Below are 19,915 nucleotides of genomic sequence, written 5' to 3'. Positions count from 1 at the left end.
CGGTCTCATCCACCGATATGCCTACTGTTTTATAGCTGTCCACAACTCCAGCATTGTGGTGTTTTACACAGAACCATATTAGCTTCAGCACAGCCTGTTCCAGCTTTGATTAGGCAGAGCTGCAGTGCTTCCAGCTTATGACTGCTTTTTGACCTTGAGCCTGAAGAGGAGGCAAAGTGGTTCAGTGCACTATGCACCCAAAGCACCGACGCTGCGGAAAAATGCAGCAGACAGACCCGGTGACCTAGAGGCATGGGGCCAGCTTAAGAAAAATCAGGCAAGACATCAAAGATTTTTGGCATGGACCAGCTGCGCATAGGAGGCTGATTAGCATGCTCTGTCCTTACAGGAGTTGCACTGCAAAGGACAGTTCCCATTGTCTACCGCCACTAAAAGCGGTACTGCCATTTACCAAGGCACCATTTGGCCTGTAACCGCCAGAGAGCGAGGCACCGTTTGCTCCTTGACCATGAGTACAGTGCACATGCGCAGTAGAGAGAGCCAGTTCATGACACGTATTCAGCATGGATAACCAATAATTAGAAGGCAGAGAGGAATGACAGAGGACATTGGTACGGTCAGCAAGGAACTCCCTCAGCATTTTCAAAAACTTGCACTCCATGTAAGAGTCCCCTGCACCTCAGGCACAGGGCGATGGGACGGTGTGAGAAAACTCTTCCCGAACTTTGCCAGTGTTCCACTGCCTCTTCAGGATTGGACGTGTGTGTCTCTCACCTGTACTCCTTGCTTGGCCAATGAACTGTGACCTCTGCTGCCATCGTTTTCATATGGGAATATTTTTAATAATCTCGCAAGAAGGGCCCTCTGGTCCTCCAACACTTTAGTACACCTGTCTGCCTCTGCAATAAGAGATATAGAGTTCTCCTTGTAGCGTGGGTCACCAATCAGTATTGCTCGTCAACAAAAATTTTGAGAATGTGAGGGTGACGTGAAAGGCAGCATAGCATAAACTCAACCATGCGAGCAAGACTGCTGACAGTCAATATTTCTGCGTCCTCACCAAGAGGATGGCTGACCATGCTCTCCTCCTCCTCCTCATCCTCAGGCCTCCACAACTTTGGCCAACCTCAGTTATAGCACTGTAAAAATGTCATTGTTAATACATTTTTGTAAATACACCCCTGTTGTTTTTATCTCCCTCACCTCTTTATAGATTGTAAGTTGTCCCGAGCATTTTTTTTTAGTTTAATTATTGTTATCGTTGTTACTTAGTGTAAATTGTAAGCTGTCACAAGCAGGGTCGCTTTATTTTGGTTTAATTATTGTATTATTGTTATCGTTGTTACTTAGGACAGTTTTTTTTAAATGTTAAACTGAAAATATGCTTGGGCTATATAAAGAACTATAAATATTACTATTAGAACACAGAGAAGCAGGATGGAGATGTTAATCATGGCGTCCTTGCCGCTCGCCATCTTGGTGGATTCCTCAAAGTTTGGGAGGATGGTCCATATGTCTGACATCCATGTCCACTCCTGAGATCTTATGTGTGAAGTCAGAACTGAATACCGACAACCTTGTTGATGCTGGTGGACTAGTCACCAACTGCCCTCTTCTGCTCACAAATCCTTTTCAACATCTACAGTGTAGAGTTCCAATGCCTGGGGACATCACACACCAGTCAGTGAGCCAGAAGCTGCAAGCACTGCTGAAACATGGCAAGGGCGGATGAAGCTGTAGCTGACTTTCTAAAATGGGTACACAGAGCGTTGTACTTTTCCTACCAAATCTGGCAGCTCAATGTCGCTTTTCAGAAAACATTGAATAGTGAGGTTAAGTGCATGAGACAGACCTGGCACGTGTGTGAGCTCACCTCATCACAAAGCAGCCACCAGTTTCCAGCCATTGTCACACACAACTATGCCTGACCGTTGGTTCAGCGGTGTTAGCCACAGATCTGCCTGCTCTTTCAGAGCTGTCCACAGCTCTTCATCATTGTGCTGTTTGACACCTAAGCATATTAACTTCACCGCAGCCTGTTGCTGCTTTGATGAGGCAGTGCTGCAGTGCTTCAAGCTTGTGACTGATGTGCTACTTTAGGAGAAGGAGGCTGAAGAGGAAGCGAAGGAGGAGGAGGTGCAGGAGCTGGAGACTGTGGGGGCAACCTAGATTGATGTAGGGCCCGCAGTACTCTGGATTTTGAGGACGTGCACCATACCAATATCGGAGTGGGTCCCGGCTTCCACTATGTTAACCTAGTGTGCCCTTAGTGAGATGTACAGTCCCTGACCACAAGCACTTGTCCGCGTGTTTGTGGTTAGGTGGACTTAACAAGTAAAAGTATTGTGGAGGGCACGGGTAATGTTATGGGACACGTGCCAGTGTAATGCCGGGATGGCACACTGGGACAAATAGCCCCGCATGTTCATGGCCTTGGGGTGATCCTCCACTCTGCCCTTTCTTTCAAACTACATATCCAAGCCCTTGCCTCCTCTTGCCCACTACAACTGTTAAACATTTCCTGGATCCGTACATTCCAAGAAACTTCAAAAATGTTTGTGCACACCGTCATGATCTCCCACCTCGACTATTGCAACCTACTACTCTCTGGCCTCCCCTCTAGCACTCTTGAAAAACTCAAATCTATCCTAAACTCTGCTGCCAGATTAATCCAACTGTCCCTCCATTATTCCCCAGCCTCTCCTCTCTGCCAGGCCCTTCACTGCCTTCCTATTGTCCATAGGCTACAGTTCAAAAACATAACTATGACATACAAAGCCTTGCACAACCTGTCTCCTCCATACATCTGTGACATGGTCTCCTAATGTGTGACTGGGTCATGACTTCTTCTACGCTAACCCAGTGAACCGTCAGTGAGATGTACTGTCCCTGCCCACAAGGACTTATCCACGTGTCTGTGGTTAGGTGCACTTTCCCTGTAACAGCATTGTTGCGGGCCTGGGTAATATTGTGGGACACGTGCTTGCTTGCGTAATGTCATGACGGCAGACCGGGAGAAAGAGTTGCGGGTGTGGACCGAGTACCTAGTTACGGTCACCGCCATCAGGTTGCAGAAAGCTTCCATCTCCCATGAGCCTAAAATGCAACATTTCAAGTGCAAGCAGATGACAAATGTGTGAATTTAGTACTCTGGCGTTGGCTGTGTATTTCCGCTTGCGTTCCAAGGACTGGGTTATGGACAACTGAATGCTGCGTTGGGACAAGGACGTGGAGGTGCTTGTTAATGGTGCTAGTTGAGTTTCTGTGCAACTACAGATGCACGGCAGGAAGCATGTTTGCATGCACCATGGACAGGAAATTGGCTTTCATGCACAAGAGCGAAAGAAACAGTGGTATCACGCGCAGACACTGTTCATGATGAGGGCAAGGCGGGTGGTGCACATGGCCTTTTTGGGGTTATCGTCAGAGTCTTTAAAAACCAACAAGACTGTTAAGGGGACATTCATTGTCTCCCTCTCCCACACCACCTCCTCACCTTGACACCCATCTTTCGGTGTTCCCCAAGGCTCAGTTCTAGGACCACATGTGTCCCCATAGGCGTCGGGTTCCTGTCGCTGCACAGCTGGAATCTCGAGCCTTGCCTTCGGCAGCCTCCTATTCCTCTCCGGCTGCAGAGGAGGCTGCTCAGCAGATTCGTCGATCCCAGCGCTCTGCACAGACTAGCACTGTGGATTTGGTTGCTGCTGCCACCTTTGGTCCAGCTATAGCAACGCTTGCTGGTCAGCAGCGAGCTACACCAGGGATTAAGTCCTCTTTTCGCTCTACTGAGCATGCCCGTGGGACGATCTCTCACTGGAGATCGGAGGTCACATGCGCAGGTCCTTCACCAGTTTGGATTGGACCATCAGCAAGGTCCCGGAAAGACGCTGCTATAAAAGGTTCGCATGGCCATGCGCTAGCATAGACAGTTATTATAGCTTGTATGTGTGATGATGGATGCATGGATCTGGTGAATGACTTATTATGAAACCCCTTCCCTTTGATACGCCTGTTGTAGGGTTATCAAAGTTTAAGTCAGCGCCTTGTGGTGGCTAAGCCTAGTGCCACAGTGCATCCTAATCTCAGCACCTCTCTCAGCACCATAGTGTGCAATCCAGCACAAGGCACCTAGTAGCTGCATCCGCCAGCGCAGCGCCGTGCGCAGGTCTAGCGGTTTCCTCCTCAGTCTGGGCGGTTAGTGGCTTCCGCCAGAGCAGTGCAGTGCACACTAGTGTGTTACGCCTTTGTTTCTCTTTTGCTGGCTCCACTGCAGTGGTGCTGAGCGCTAGTGGACTAGAGGGACTCTAACCCCGTGTCCTTGGGTTGGAGTGTGGCGCCCCTGAGGCTCAGTCACCACAGAGGTACTGCACTTCCTCCTGAAGTGTGGTACCCCACCATCCAGGTAAGGTGGAGATTCCTGACCACACTCCAACACCTGCACCCCACACCACAAAGTAGTGTAGCAAAGCACCTTCGGCGGCTCCCTGCTTGGAGTATAGCAAAGCACCCATTGGTGGCTCCCTGCTTGGAACACGAAATGTGCTGGGAGATGGGTGGAGTTAAGTTTACATTAAAAGAGCGGGAAGAGTTTAGGATTTAGTCATTCAGTCATCCAGTCATTCAGTGATTGGTCACTCAGTCAGTGAGTGAGGATGCAGAAGGACAGAGAGTGAGACAGAGAAGATCCCCGGGAGAGGGATGGATGAAGGAAGTGCTGCAGCAGGCCACAGTGACCTGGGTCTGTTGGCACAAGAAAGAGACATTGAAAGAAAACCTGATTTTCCATAGAAAGAAAGGATTAGTACGGAACGTGAGGAGTAAAAGAGAACAGAGGACGTGGGTTAGAGGAGAACCCTTCCAAGAAGTTCTAAGTTCAAGGCTGGGGCCCGGAACCCGAGGTTGTATGGATACTAATGGTCCTGCAACAGACACCGGAGGAATAGAAGTTGTCACCACTTTATTCCCACATAAGACTTGGGGGCACAACAGCATCAGAGGAGTGAGGCGGGACTAGATAGCAAGGAGTCCCCGAAGCAGGCTACAGCTGTCTGCCGTACAAGCAAGGTTCATAAGAACATTGGACAGGAGGAACTCCAGTGTAACTCAGTACTGGGAGTACTTCATTTATAGGCGCTATAAGAGGAGATGTTCAGAAATGCACATGTTGGCGGAGTGTTGGAAAGGAGTATTCCATCTGGCCTGGAGGTTGACTGAGTCCCTGACCGGGAGGACATGGTACGGATGCAAGCACTTGTGTGTACAACAGACTGTGAGTAAAGCTTTGGAACTACATGCCCTGGTGTCCTCCACTTATTCCTGCGCCGACACACCTGGCATCGCTACATCTTGGTGCCTAACACTGCCTTACCTACGCCTCTCCTTGGCCTCCACATCCACACTGCGCTGGGACTACAGCTTCACCTGTGGGGAGCTTTAACATCTTTGCTGCACCATACCATCAGTCCCAGAGGATCTGCATGCAACGTCGGCTTAACACCTCCCTTGCTGAACACCACAGGTGGCGTCACGAACTATTGATCTAATCAACTACATTCCACCATTGAATCTCCCTTTCACTTGGGCACCAAGGGCCACGGACCAGGTCACAGCTGCTGTGACACCTTCCCCTCTGGGTTACCAGCCCGGTACCGAGTACCCCACAGCCCTGGGAGGGTGACCCAGGAGTCCTGTGTCTGTATACTAGCGCTCATCCGGCCGAGCCCTGTGAGTTTAACAGGCTTCGGTACTTACATTGTGCGGCACTGTGGTTCTGTGAATCAACAGAACTCGCTCCAGTACAGACCGGGTGACGCAAACCCGCGTGTGCTTATTTATTATTTTGCCGTATAGTCTCCGCCATTACTGAGTAGAAGGTTTCCATCTCTGCACAGTGGACCCCGGGCTGCTAAAGCACATCTTACCAGCTTTATTATTTGGTGCGTTCCGCCAGCCCATAACACCCCTACTCTTCTCCATCTACACCTTCAGGCTGGGACAGATGATGTAATGGCACAGTTGGCAATCTCATCTCTACGTCGATGACTCACACATCTACCTATCTGTACCTGACATCACCTCCTTACTGACCAAAATTACACGTCTTCCCACCTAATCGTCCTGTAGGCAGCATCTAATTATCACCTTTGCCACCTTGCTAGGCCTTCTTGGTGCCTGCATGTTGGCTTTCTGTACTCAGGTCCACTACCTTGTACTCTGGCATACTTCCCAGCATGCGCTCTGCTGTGTCTTGTACTCAGGCGTGCTTCCCAGCACATGCCCTGCTATGTCTTGTACCCAGACATGCTTCACAGTACACGTCCTGCACCATCCTGTACCCTGGCATGCTTCCCAGTACATGTTCTGCACCATCCTGTACCCTGTGTGCCCCCGTGTACACGCTCTACGCACTTCCGTACCCAGTGTGCCCCGAGTATGCGCTTTACAGATTCTTGTACCCTGCATGTCACTGTCTTCACCCTGCTTAGCACCGTCTTTTGTGCCTCCTTCAAGCCAGCCACCTGGTTCCAGCAGTCATGGTACTTTATTCCCCTGGGCCTGCCCCTGATGCTCCCTGTACAGGGGGTGGTCAGCTCACCCGGGGTGGGTTGGTATCGTGGCCTAGAGGGTCCACTCCAGAAGTCATCACATGAACAAGGGTAAGTGGTTTTGCTGGGCTTAAAGTAATTGTTATGGAAAAGGTTGAGGTATTCTCCACAGGGTAACATGTTTGCCAGCCAACACAGTTAGTGTATGGGCATTACAGGTCTAGGAGACCCGCTCTCCATTTTATTGGGATATTTTTTGTTAAGAGACCCTCTTCCATGTTTCTTCCAAGGGGGGGATTATGGTTATTGGGGTGCATATGACTTGGTAGCAGGGCAGGCCTTGCAGTAAATGCAGCATTTTTTAGGGAAGCCCTCCTTGACATCTCGTGAAAGGGGTATTGGGGTGCGTCGTAATTCTTGGCAGCCCATCCACTAACTGCATAGGCTATAACAGTTTAGGAGACCCACTGTTTAATAATGGGCCTTTAAACAGATTAATGCTGCCTGATGCCCCTGTAAAAATAGGCTCTGTGAATTTAACAGTCCCTCCTTCAGAAATGAAACAAGATGTGTCTCCTTATGTGTCACGCAACACATGGCCATCTAGGGATGTTAAAGGTTACAATGACATTTCACAGTGAATGCATTAGTATTGGTTGAAAGCTATGTTAAAGTTGAAAAACTCTTCAAAAACGCTGCATCTGAACATAGCCCAAGTGGTGGCTGAACATTTTGGCCTGGGGTTAATTATTTTGACTTATATACAAGTCATTAACCTGGAAAGGATGTTTCTTAACATAGTTACAAGCAAAATCCATTTCGCTTTCGTTTTGGTATGTTTTTTGGTGCACTGGTAAAAATGGCATGAAACTCTGAAAAAACTGTTTAAAGCTGTGAACTAGGACTCAGGAATGTCCCCGTGTCATTTGAGCAGTGTTTCCATCATTTTCAGACATTTTTAGAGCCTCAAAGAACCCCGGGGGGGATCGCGGTAAAAATGCTTGGGTCTCCCATAGACTTACATTGGGCTCGTTGTTCTGGCTGAGTACCCGAGTGTTACAATTTGCTCGACCCGAATAACGAGCACCTGAGCATTTTAGTGCTCGCCCATCACTATTGCTCATAGCAACCAATCACAGCTCAGCTTCTTTTAAACAGCTCTGATGAAATGAAAGATGCTTAGTGATTGGTTGCAAGGAAAACTGTTGCTTATAGCAACCAATCACAGCTCAGCTTCTTTTAAATAACTCTGGTGAAATGAAGGTTGCTTCGTGATTGGTTGGTGATACACACATACATACACACATACATTCAATTTTGTATATATAGATTTATATTAGCTTTTCCTTACTATTCTCTATCCTATATTGTATTACTGATTTACTATTTGTTGGTGCTTGTACACTTGGGTTTCAACATTCCAAATACATTTCCCTCATCATTGAGTAGACAAATGCAAAAGTTTAATAATATATCTATATAGCATACTTATATAAAGTACATTTACTATATGCATTAGAATAATTTTTTTTCAATTTTATCTTTTCTGTAATTTAAGTTACATAATTATAAATTACATATGCAATAAGAGATTAAAAGAGAAATTGACGCAAATTAAATTTGTATTATTGGAATGGCATTAATTTCTTAGTCCTGAATAGGTTACAAAATGCAATTATGATGTAATGTATATACCAAATGAAGATTAATTACCTGCTAAACTGCCAGGTCTTTGCAATGTGGCTGTGGCATATAGTTCTTGTGAAGGCTTAGTGTACTGGTCAGAGGAATGAACTACTCGTTTTGTAGGGGACAGAGTGGCATACGAACCAATTGCTGAACTCAGCTGATGTAAAGGCGAAGAAGATATATTAGACTGGATGGTTGGTGGAGAAGTCACTCGAGCAGATGAAATAGACGGACCTGATGATGATACAACAATGTTGATAGGTGAACTGGTACTGTAGGATTTGGCGAGGCGACTAGGAGATTGTTTTGGAGAAGAAATTCTCTGTGTGGTATTATAACCAGTACTCTCTGATGCGGAGCCCACCCGCTGGAGTTTAGTTGGTGAGCCTATTTGCTGCATTGATAAAGGAGAGCTAACTCTCTGTGATGGCAAAGTTGAACTTGAATAAAAAAGTGCTGAAGAATGTGGAGAGTCAGGTAAATGAAATGCACTCCCATGGCTTGGCACAAAGGATTCTCTTGAGTGAGCGGCAGCATGTGATTGTTGCTGCTCAACACTAGAAGAATGAGATACTCTGTTGCTTGTGCTCTGTAAAAGAAAAAAAAAGCAATATAGTATTTTAACACACCAACACACATTTATTACAGTATACAAATTTTAGTAATGGAGTAAACTGTTTCACATATGCAATAAAATACTGTTTCTCTGTTCAGGTTTTAGGAACAGAGAAACAGAAGTCATTTGGACAAAGAACGGCAAACAGAACTTATTGTTCATTTAAATAACACACAAAATGAAAATCAGATAAACTCCAAAACGATCAATGAGTTAATTCTCTTTCAGTTCAGTGTTTTCCAAACTTCAGTCCTCATGGCCCCCCACAGGTCACATTTTCAGGATTTCCAAAGTATTGCACAGTGGAGAGAATTTTCGGAAGCTTTAATTATACTTCCACCACCTGTGCAGTAGTAAGGAAATCCTGAGTAGAGATGCGCAAATTTGTTCGGATTCGGTTCCGAATATGATCCGAATCGAATATTGTTTTTGCAATATTCGTCGAACATAGCCGAATGCCATTAGAGACAAAGGGAGCAAAAATTACTGAATAGAATCATAGAACGGTAGAGTTGGAAGGGACCTCCTGGGCCATCTGGTCCAACCCCCTGCTCAAAGCAGGATTCGCTAAATCATCCCAGACAGATATCTGTCCAGCCCTTGTTTGAAGACTTCCATTGAAGGAGAACTCACCACTTCTTGTGGCAGCCTGTTCCACTCATTGATCACTCTGTCAAAAAGTTTTTTCTAATATCTAATCTGTGTCTCCTCCCATTCAGTTTCATCCCATTGCTTCTAGTCTTTCCTTGTGCAAATGAGAATAAAGATGATCCTTCTACAATGTGACAGCCCTTGAGATATTTGTAGACAGCTATTAAGTCTCCTCTCAGTCTTCACTTTTGCAAGCTAAACATTCCCAAATATTTTCTTCAAAATCCTTTATTATTGCTTATTGCTTTTGACATCTCTTGCAAGCCTCAATTCATTGTCAGCTTTAAATAATCTTATTTGTGCCATGCAAGTTCTGCAGACAGCATTATATTCTTCTTTAGATGTGCCTCCCTCTTTCCATTTTATAAACATTTCTTTCTTCCTTTTTAGCATGTGCTTAAGTTCTGTGTTCATCCATCCTGGTTTCCTTAAATGCTTCCTATTCTTCCCTCTTTTCGGACTTAACAATTGTGCTTTGAGAATTTCATTTTACAAGATTTCCCATCCTTCCTGGACATTTTTGTCTTTAAGGATATCCAGCCATTGGATCCCTCCAATTCTCTTTCTGAATCCCTTAAAATCTTCCTTTCTGAAATCTAACTTTGACGTCTGAGTCTTCACAGGTCTTCCTCCTCTAGTTATCCAAAATTCTAAAATAGCATGGTCGCTACCTCCTAGAGTCCCAGCCACTTTTACCTCCTCAACCATTTCCACCCTGTTGATAAGGATTAGATCCAAGGTAGCAGATCCCCTTGTTTTCTCAATTACCTTTTGGAAGATAAAGTTGTCAGCAAGAGAGGATAAGAATTTCCTTGACCTGTTAGTTTTGCCTGAGAGAGATTCCCAACATATGTCTGGATGGCTGAAATATCCCTTTACAACTATGTCATATTTTTTGGAGAACTAGGCCATTTGATGCATAAAGAGTTCATCCATATCTTCAGCTTGCACAGGCGACCTGTAGTAAATGCCTACAATGGTGTCCTTTCCATTGTTCTGTCCTTGTATTCTTACCCAAACAGTTTCCACAGAACTCCCAGTCTCTGAAACTTCAATCTCTGTGCAGATATACGCGTTTCTAACATACAATGCCACACCTCCTCCTCGTTTATCAAGTCTGTTTCTAGCAAATAAGTTGTATCCTTCTAGCCTTGTATTCCAATCATGTGTATCGTCCCACCAAGTTTCAGTGATTCCAATGACATCATATTTCTTTTCCTGTGTTAGTAATTCCAGTTCTCCTTGTTTGTTGCCCATGCTTTGTGCATTAGTATAGAAACATTTTAGTTTGTGATTGGTTTCTCTTTCTCAAATATTTTTATTACCATATATACTTGTGTATAAGCCGAGATTTTCAGCCCATTTTTTTGGGCTGAAAGTCCCCCTCTGGGCTTATACACGAGTCATATACCGGGGGTGGGCAGGGGAGGGGGGCGGGGGTGTCACAGATCATATTCACCCATCTTGGCACTCTCTGTGCCCCCTTGCTTCTCCACTGTCTCCCTTCCTGCCTTCAGTGGTCACGTGGTAACACTCATTAAACTCATGAATATGCGCAAATTCATGAGTTGTAACGAGTGGTATCACGTGACTGCTGAAAGCAGGAAGGGAGACAGTGGTGAAGCGAGGCTGCAGAGACGTTCCAGGATGGGTGAGTGTAGCGATATTCACCTGTCCTCGTTCCCATGCTGCTCACTGCCGTCTGCTGCTTCCTGTGTCCGTGATGTTTAGCCAGCAGGGGGAGCGGTGATGTGTTAGTGCGCGCTGCGCCCTCTGCTGGCTGAACAGTCACTGACAGAGGACTCGCAGACAGTGGTGAGCAGCGATGGACCCCGGAGAGGTGAATATCACAGGTGCCAGATACTGAGCAGGAGAGGTAAGTATGGCTTTTTTTTTGTAGCAGCAGCATATGGGGGCATAATATATGGGGCAGCATATGGGGCATATTCTATGGAGCAGCATATGGGGGCATATTCTATGGGGCAGCATATGGGGGCATAATCTATGGAGCAGCATATGGGGGCATAATCTATGGAGCAGCATATGGGGGAATATTCTATGGAGCAGCATATGGGGGCATATTCTATGGGGCATTTTATGGGGGCATAATCTATGGAGCATTTTATGGGGGCATAATCTATGGAGCATCTTATGGGGCCATAACCTTTATGAAGCATTATATAGGGCATATTATTCTATGGAGCATCTTATGGGGGCATTATTAACCTTTGTGCAGCATTATATGGAGTGTATTTTGTATGGAGAATTATATGGGGCTCCTGATTCAATATGGATATTCAAAAACATTTAACCTACTGATGTCTCAATTAATTTTACTTTTATTGGTATCTATTTTTATTTTTGAAATTTACCAGTAGCTGCTGCATTTTCCACCGTAGGCTTATACACGAGTCAATAAGTTTTCCCAGTTTTTGTGACAAAATGAGGGGGGTCGGCTTATACACGGGTCGGCTTATACATGAGTATATACGGTATTTAGATTCTTTTGTCTTTGTTCTCCCTTTCCACTTCTAATAGCAGAGTTCTCCTTAACATTTACCAGGTGTATAGCTTTTTCTGGCCTTTTGCTTCCCTTCCCACATTGTTCTAGTTTAAAGCTCTCCTGATGAGTGTAGCATACATTCGGAACCGATCATAAGACATACATTCAGTATGAATAGTGTCCGAATATGGCCCAAATTTGTTAAAATCAGATTCGGGGCCAAAATCTGAACAAATTCGCTTATCTTTAATCTTGAGAACATGACGTGTTGGGGAAAGGACCATGAGGACTGGAGTTAGGGAAACACTGATCTAGTTCATCAGATGAAATTACATAGCTTTCCTCATTCTGAAAATCCACCTATTGTTATCCTTAGTATCATGAAAACCATTAGATCTTCTTGTTAAAGGCAGCTAGATGGGAGTCTACAGTATGCTTCACTGTTTTGAGAGGCATAGCTTGACCAGTATAGCATAGGGAAATGATCATAGGAGAATAGGTAAATGCTCTGAGGAAGGCGCACAATAGTAGTATTTGAGAAAGAAATGATACAATTCACTTGATAAAGTATCCAGGTTTTTATTTTACAGAAGTAAAGGGAAATTTGTGGATTAGTGAAATGCATTATTTGCATGTAGCTCAACATTGAGTCCACAAAGTCAATGTCCCTGGTAGGCCATGTCACCCCAGTCTGACACTGACAAGGAGTGTCTAGAACTGAAAAAAATAAAGATGAAAACCAGGCTCAGTAATATTTAAAGCACCTTTTCAATTCCAATCATTCAAATTATATGACATTGGCAGATATGCTCGCACATGCTGAGTCATATAGTTGATGATACTCAGAGAATAGCATAAACAGGTCATATTCTTAATAACAGGATAACCATGATGGCTATCCTATTTGTGTATTGGCAGTGGCAATGCCCACAGTAGTGTATGTCTTTATGTTAGAAGAAGCAACAAATTAGAATTGGAGAGACCCTTTAACTGCAAGGTGTGTGAAGCAGGCTCAGGAGCTGAGGTTGCTTTACATGCAGCAGTTGCCAAGTGTGTTACCTAGCAAAAATCTGTCAACAGCAGCAGCCAGAGCTAGATAGTTAGGGTCTGTATGCCAATACATTCAAATATTGGCTATCGCAGGGACTAAATTGGTTACCAAGGCAGCTGGAACCTGCTGAAGACCTCCAGTGGCTGCCATCATAATCCTCCTTTTAAACTAAATTAAAAACTTAATGAAATCACCTCAATTATACTGTAAGTTGCAATTCCACTGTATACATGAATAAAATCGTAAAGTAATACTTCATAGTTTGGTGTCCCAATACAAAATATGTTTGGTATATTTATTTATGGATTTCTTTATTTTGAATGGGGGAAAGGAGGGCGATATGAACTTTTATACTTTTTTCAGATACTTTAGAATCTTTTATTTTTTTAACTTGGTTTTTGGCACTAGTGATGATCATGCACTAAAATGCTAGAGTGCTCGTGTCATGATGTGACTGGCCCTGCATGATGCGACGCGGTCCGATGATCGGTCGGTCACAAAAACAACCAAGACAGACAAGGAGACACCGGGGACACAATTACAAGGTGGGCCCTGCAATAGGGAATGGAGAAAGGGACACCTCCTGCACTCTCCTAAGACTGTGTGCTGGACTATCCTGACATTTCTATACGGCTTCTTTCAAACCATTGCCGACCAGGATACCCTGCACCGGTGAAAGAAACGCTGGAGCCTGCTAACTCCACAGGACTCGGCAGAGGAAGCGCATAGTGTAAGGTCACAGGACTCGGCCCTTAGACCATAGAACTGGAGTCCATCTAGACAGCTAGCGCTCGGCGCCACGACAGCGGTGCCAGCAAGAGTCACTAAAATAGATAACGCGTGCAAGTATGCAAGGTGCCGCTCAGGTTGCACAAGGCGTTGCACAGGCGTGGCTGTCACTTGCCACGGTATGTTAATGTCCTGCAGTGGGTGACACCATCGGATGCTAGTGTGCAGAAGACTGGACTGCACTGTGGAGTATACACTAGCATCATTGGATGGACGCTGACTCTAACCGCTAAACCCTAACAACAGACAAAACCAAGGGTAGAGGTTTCATAAGGAGTCAGTCACCAGATACATGCATCCATCATCATACACTCCATAAGTATTTGAGTCTATACTAGCGCGTGGCCGTGCAGCCATGCGGCTCTTTTATAGCAGCGTCCTTCCGGGACCTTTCTATTGGTTCAATGGGAGCAGCCATAGGACCTGAGCATGTGACCTCGGGCCTCCAATGAGAGGACTTCCCACGGGCATGCTCAGTGGACCGAAAGAAGGACTTAGTCCCAGGAGCTGCTCACTGCTAGTTATTGCAGGTTATTATAGCTGAACCCTGATTAGCAAAAGTAACCAAGCCAACAATAGTACACTGAGCAAGACGCCGAGAACAACGTCTTTGCTGAGCAGGCTCCTCTGCGGCCGGAGAGGAATGGGAGACCGCAGACGGCAAGGCTCGGGATCCTGCTGTGCAGAGGCAGGAACCCGACGCCTAACAACTGGTCCCACCACTGCAGTAATAAAACACCAAGGAAAGAAAACAGACAGGGAAAAAACAAACAACATTTAGCTTCCTCTGCTGCCATGCACCGGACAGCAGAGTAAGGCACCCAAACACTGCCTCCAGCAGAAACACCACAGCTACAGATAAGCTGCCACAGCACTGCCCCAGATAGCTTCTCTCTTCAGAAAGGTTAGTTTGCAAATGACCTGTATTACCAACAGCTTGCTGGTGTACACAGTGACATTATAAAGGAAGGTGGGAGTGGTCACCAGCAGACTAACTAAACATGCAGTAACACCAGCGGCCACCTGGTGCAAAAACTGATATTAACCCCTGATGGCCTGAAAGGAAAAAAGTTTATATCAGAGCAGCCCAAACTGACACAGATCCAAAAATGGATCGTGACAGTACCCCCTTACAATGAGGGGCCTTTGGACCCTCAACACCGCACCTCACCACAAAACCGCCTATAGTGATGATGCCTAGATCCTCCAACGTTCACCTCAGCAACCACCTGACTCTCAGGTTTATGTCAAACGTGGGCAGATGGAGGTGGCAAAGTATGCTCAGGGACACCACAAATCTCCAGAGCGCTGACCTGGGGAATGAGTTGTATTTGGGCATTACTGGGGGTAACTCCAGCTGGTAAGTCCCCAGGCCGAGAATGACCAACACCAGATATGGCCCGATCACCCGAGAACTCCAGACCCCTGCAGCACACCTCCACCGGATGTTTTTGGTGGACACCCATACATGTACACACACAGATCCGGACCTGAACGTTTATTGCCACACACGTTTGCCACAAGACGGTGAACACTTCCAGGAACTGACAACAGAGGCGTCCCCCTGTGTCACCACACTCACACCCCCACTATACTCAGAGGGAACCACCACCCTCCTCCGACTCCACCTCTCAGGGTTGGCTAATGGTGAGGGTTGAGACTTGCCCTTACTCCCTGGCAGCACCTCTGTTGCTGCCCCCACTGGAGAAGAAGGGGATGGCTGTTGGATGACGGCAGAGACCCCAGGCAGCAGAGTCCCCAGGCAGCAGCCCTCACATGACTGACCCCAGCCAACTACTTCCCTAGACTGCCAATCTATTACTGGGTTGTGTCTTTTCAACCAAGGGAGGCCTAAAACAATAGGTGATGGCATTCCCCCCAAGACGTAGCATGACAGGGACTCTTCACGATGAGTCCCTATACGCAGATGTATGTTATCCACAACTTGGGTCAACCTCCCCTGGCTCAGTGGGACAGAGTCAATGGCCTGGACGCTTAGGGGATTAGCTAGCATCCTACACCTCAGGCCATGGGTCTGAACAAAGTGGGCGTCCACCAAATTGACTCCTGCTCCACTGTCCACAATTGCCGATACGGCCTCAGTTACCCCGCCAACCACCACCTCTGCTGGCAAGGTACACTGAGGGGACAAAATGGAGGAAATATACACTCTCTGGTCGCCTCCCTCCGCACGACCAGGGGGACGCAGCTTCTTAGGTGGTACAGATGTTTTGGCGTGAGCTGGACAGACCCCGATAAAATGACCAGTCTGCCCACAGTGAAAACATGCCCAACACCACGACAAACAACAGGCGACACCGTTTGGGAACTAGCTCCTCCCTCTTGCATGGGTTTGTCCATTAGCTCTAGTGTGTCCTCTTCCCTAACAAGGACTACAGGGGGCACATTTGGTGTATGCCTCTCCCTGAGGCGTCTATCCACCCGGATGGCAAGGGACATGGCGGCCTCCAACAACCTGGTGGCAGTCTGCTACACCACAGTATCCTGCAACTTAGGGGACAGACCCTGCAAAAAATGACTCCTAAGAGTAGGGTCATTCCACTGTGTGTCGGTGGCCCACCTCCTGAACTCTGAGGAGTACTCCTCAACCGGCTGGCCCCCCTGCTTGATTTTACGGAGTCGGGATTCCGCCAGGGAGACGCCATCAGGATCTCCATATACCAGCGCCAGAGCCGCAAAAAACCCGTCCATCGACCGCAATGATGGTGAATCGGTCGGCAGGGAGAAGGCCCAGGATTGGGGATCACCCTTAAGAAGGGAGACAATAATCCCCACAGGCTGTTCCTCACTCCCTGATGAATGGGGGAGGAGCCTGAAATATAATTTACATGCCTCCTGAAACACAAGAAATTTTTCTCTCCCTCCAGAAAACCTGTCAGGGAGAGATATCTTGGGTTCTTGTTGAACCTGAACCTGATCCGAGGCCCAGAACCCCACTAACTGCTGCAGCTGCTGCAACACCTCACCCCGCAGCACCTTAAGCTTATCAGTGAGGGACTGAAGCAGTTGGGCAAAGGCCTGCATTTGGGCCATGGCTCACCAGAAAAAATGGGACGGTTGGTAATAATGTCACAAAGTGACTGGCCCTGCGTGACGCGACCCGACGATCGGTCGGTCACAAAAACAACCAAGACAGACAAGGTGACACCGGGGACACAATTACAATGGTGGGCCCTGCAATAGGGAACGGGGAAATGAACACCTTCTGCACTCACCTGAGTCTGTGCCCTGGACTATCCTGACGTCCCTATATGGCTTCTTTCGAACCATCGTCAAACAGGATACCTTAGCCCTCACTCACCTTGCACCAAACCCTCACTAGGGAATTGATAAGTGCGGACACTAGTACCACTGCTGCAGTAATAAAACACCAAGGAAAGAAAACAGACAGGGAAAAAACAAACACTTAGCTTTCTCTGCTGCCATGCACCGGACAGCAGAGTAAGGCACCTGAACACTGCCTCCAGCAGAAACACCACAGCTCCAGAAAAGCTGCCACAGCACTGCTCCAGATAGCTCATCTCTTCAGAAAGTTTGGTTTCCAAATGACCTGTATTACCAACAGCTAGCTGGTATAAAGGGTGACCTTAGAATCATAGAATCGCAGAGTTGGAAGGGACCTCCTGGGCCATCTGGTCCAACCCCCTGCTTAAAGCAGGATTCGCTAAATCATCCCAGACAGATGTCTGTCCAGCCTCTGTTTGAAGATTTCTATTGAAGGAGAACTCACCACCTCTTGTGGCAGCCTGTTCCACTCATTGATCACTCTAACTGTCAAAAAGTTTTTTCTAATATCTAATCTGTGTCTCCTCCCATTCAGTTTCATCCCATTGCTTCCAGTCTTTCCTTGTGCAAATGAGAATAAAGATGATCCTTCCACAATGTGACAGCCCTTGAGATATTTGTAGACAGTTATTAAGTCTCCTCTCAGTCTTATCTTCTGCAAGCTAAACATTCCCAAATCCTGCAATCTTTCCTCATTAGACAGGGTTTGCAGACCGGTCACCATTCCGGTTGCTCTTTTCTGAACTGTTTGTTGATGTCTTTTTTAAAATGTGTCGCCCAAAACAGGACACAGTATTCCAGATGAGGTCTGACCAAAGAGGAGTAGAGGGCAATAATGACTTTACGCGATCTAGACTGTATGCTTCTGTTAATAAATCCTAGAATTGCATTTGCCTTTTTTGCTGCTGCATCACACTGTTGACTCATATTCACTCTGTGATCTATTAGTATACCCAAGACTTTTTCACATGTGCTGTTCTTAGCCCTATTCCTCCCATTCTGTATATGCTTTTTTCATTTTTAATGCCCAGATGTAGTACTTTGCATTTTTCCCTGTTAAAAACCATTCTGTTAGTTGCTGCCCACTTCTCCAGTTTATTTATATATTTTTGAATCCTCTCTCTCTCTCTTCTCTAGTATTAGCTATCCCTCCTAGCAGTTAGGAACGGCGGAACGCACTAAATAAAAATAATAATAAAGTGCGCTTGCCGCTCGGGGTCCACCATGCAGTAGGTGATATAACCGCTGCTAAGTGGTGGCAGGAGCAATATGGCGGAAATGCACACAGGGTTAAAGGTCACCCAGGTGCGCAAAGCAATCTCTGTTAAGTCACAGAGATGCAAAACAAATACAAAAAGACTGAGCCTGTTGAAGTCACAGTACACAGTATAAATGCACACACGGTATCAGGTCACAGGGGTAGCCCGGGACGGCAGAACCACGTCCGTCTAGACCTACCGCGTGTGCGGCGTCGCGGCTGCGGACGCTAAGGAGGGCTGCTATTGCAGCGCGGCGCAGACACTGCCGCTATACGACAAAGCTAAGGCGCAAGCGCAATGTCGAAAACTAGCAGCTGTGGATGTTGCAGCAGAGGAACACTGGCGCTGATTCTAATCTCATTCCCTAACCACATACGTAATATCAGAGGGAAGGGGTTTCATAATGAGTCATTTACCAGAATCACACATCCGTCCTCATACTCACAGCAGCAAGTAAGACCATACTAGCGCATGGCGGAACAGCCATGTGTGCCTTTTATAGCAGCCGGGACCTTCCGCACGCTTCCAGATCTCTGAGATGGACCAATGAGATTTGGAGCAGTACCTGAGCACATGACTCCCGATCACCAATGGGAGATCGTCCCATGAGCATGCTCAGTAGGAGGACAGAAGGACTTAGCCCCAGGAGAGATTTGCTGCAAGGCAATATCCTCTGCAATCTCCTCTGCCGTAGATAAACAGCAGAAGAGAGCAGAATGTAAGGGTCTGGATCCCTGCAGAGCAAACGCAGAAATCCGACGCCTAACACTAGCCTTGTGTCATCAGCAAATTTAATCAGTTTACCCTCAATTCCTTCATCTAAGTCATTGATAAAGATGTTGAACAATACAGGGCCCAGGACAGAGCTCTGTGGTACCCCACTTGAGACATTCTTCCAACTGGATGTGCAGCCATTTACGACCACTCTTTGGGTCCGATCACTAATCCAGTTATGAATCCACCTAACAGTTGCCTTGTCCATTCCACAGTTAGCCATTTTTTCAATAAGGATTGTGTGAGATACTTTGTCAAATGCTTTGCTGAAGTCAAGATAGACTATATCTACAGCATTTCCCTGATCCACCCAATCAGTGATTCTGTCATAGAAGGAAATTAAGTTAGTCTGACATGACTTATTAGTTACAAACCCATGCTGACTCTGTTTAATCACTTCATTCTGATCCAGGTACTTACATACATGTTGTTTAATAATCTGTTCAAAGATCTTTCCTGGTATAGAAGTTAGTCTCACCGGCCTATAGTTGCCTGGGTCCACCTTCTTCCCCTTTTTGAAGATAGGAACAACATTTGCTCTTCTCCAGTCTGCTGGGACTTCTCTTGTTCTCCATGAATTTTCAAAGATTATGTAGAGGGGTTCAGAAATGTCATCTGCTAGCTCCTTCAGTACACTGGGGTGTAATTCATCTGGACCTGGAGACTTGAATTCATTTAGGTTAGCTAAGTGTTTCCTCACTATCTTTCTGTTTATAGATATCATGGATTCTTCTATTCCCTTAATAAGACAGTGAAGAACAGTTGATGTTA

The 19,915-nt window shown here is 46.3% G+C and overlaps 1 protein-coding gene across 6 annotated transcripts in view; it reads right to left on the bottom strand.

The window, feature by feature from the left end:
• The window catches only part of CTNND2 (catenin delta 2), a 3,465,616-nt gene that overhangs the window by 2,775,231 nt on the left and 670,470 nt on the right, over positions 1 to 19,915 (bottom strand). For all 6 annotated transcript variants that reach the window (XM_073587627.1, XM_073587626.1, XM_073587628.1 and 3 more), the window contains one exon: positions 8,220 to 8,784. In XM_073587627.1, the coding sequence (XP_073443728.1) occupies positions 8,220 to 8,784 (565 nt within the window). The remainder of the gene's footprint in view (positions 1 to 8,219; positions 8,785 to 19,915) is intronic.

Source organism: Dendrobates tinctorius, unplaced genomic scaffold, assembly GCF_039654945.1.
Source record: "Dendrobates tinctorius isolate UK_male_01 unplaced genomic scaffold, ASM3965494v1 ptg000100l, whole genome shotgun sequence".
Classification (NCBI taxonomy): Eukaryota; Metazoa; Chordata; class Amphibia; order Anura; family Dendrobatidae; genus Dendrobates; species Dendrobates tinctorius.
This window is presented reverse-complemented; position numbering and strand designations above follow the sequence as displayed.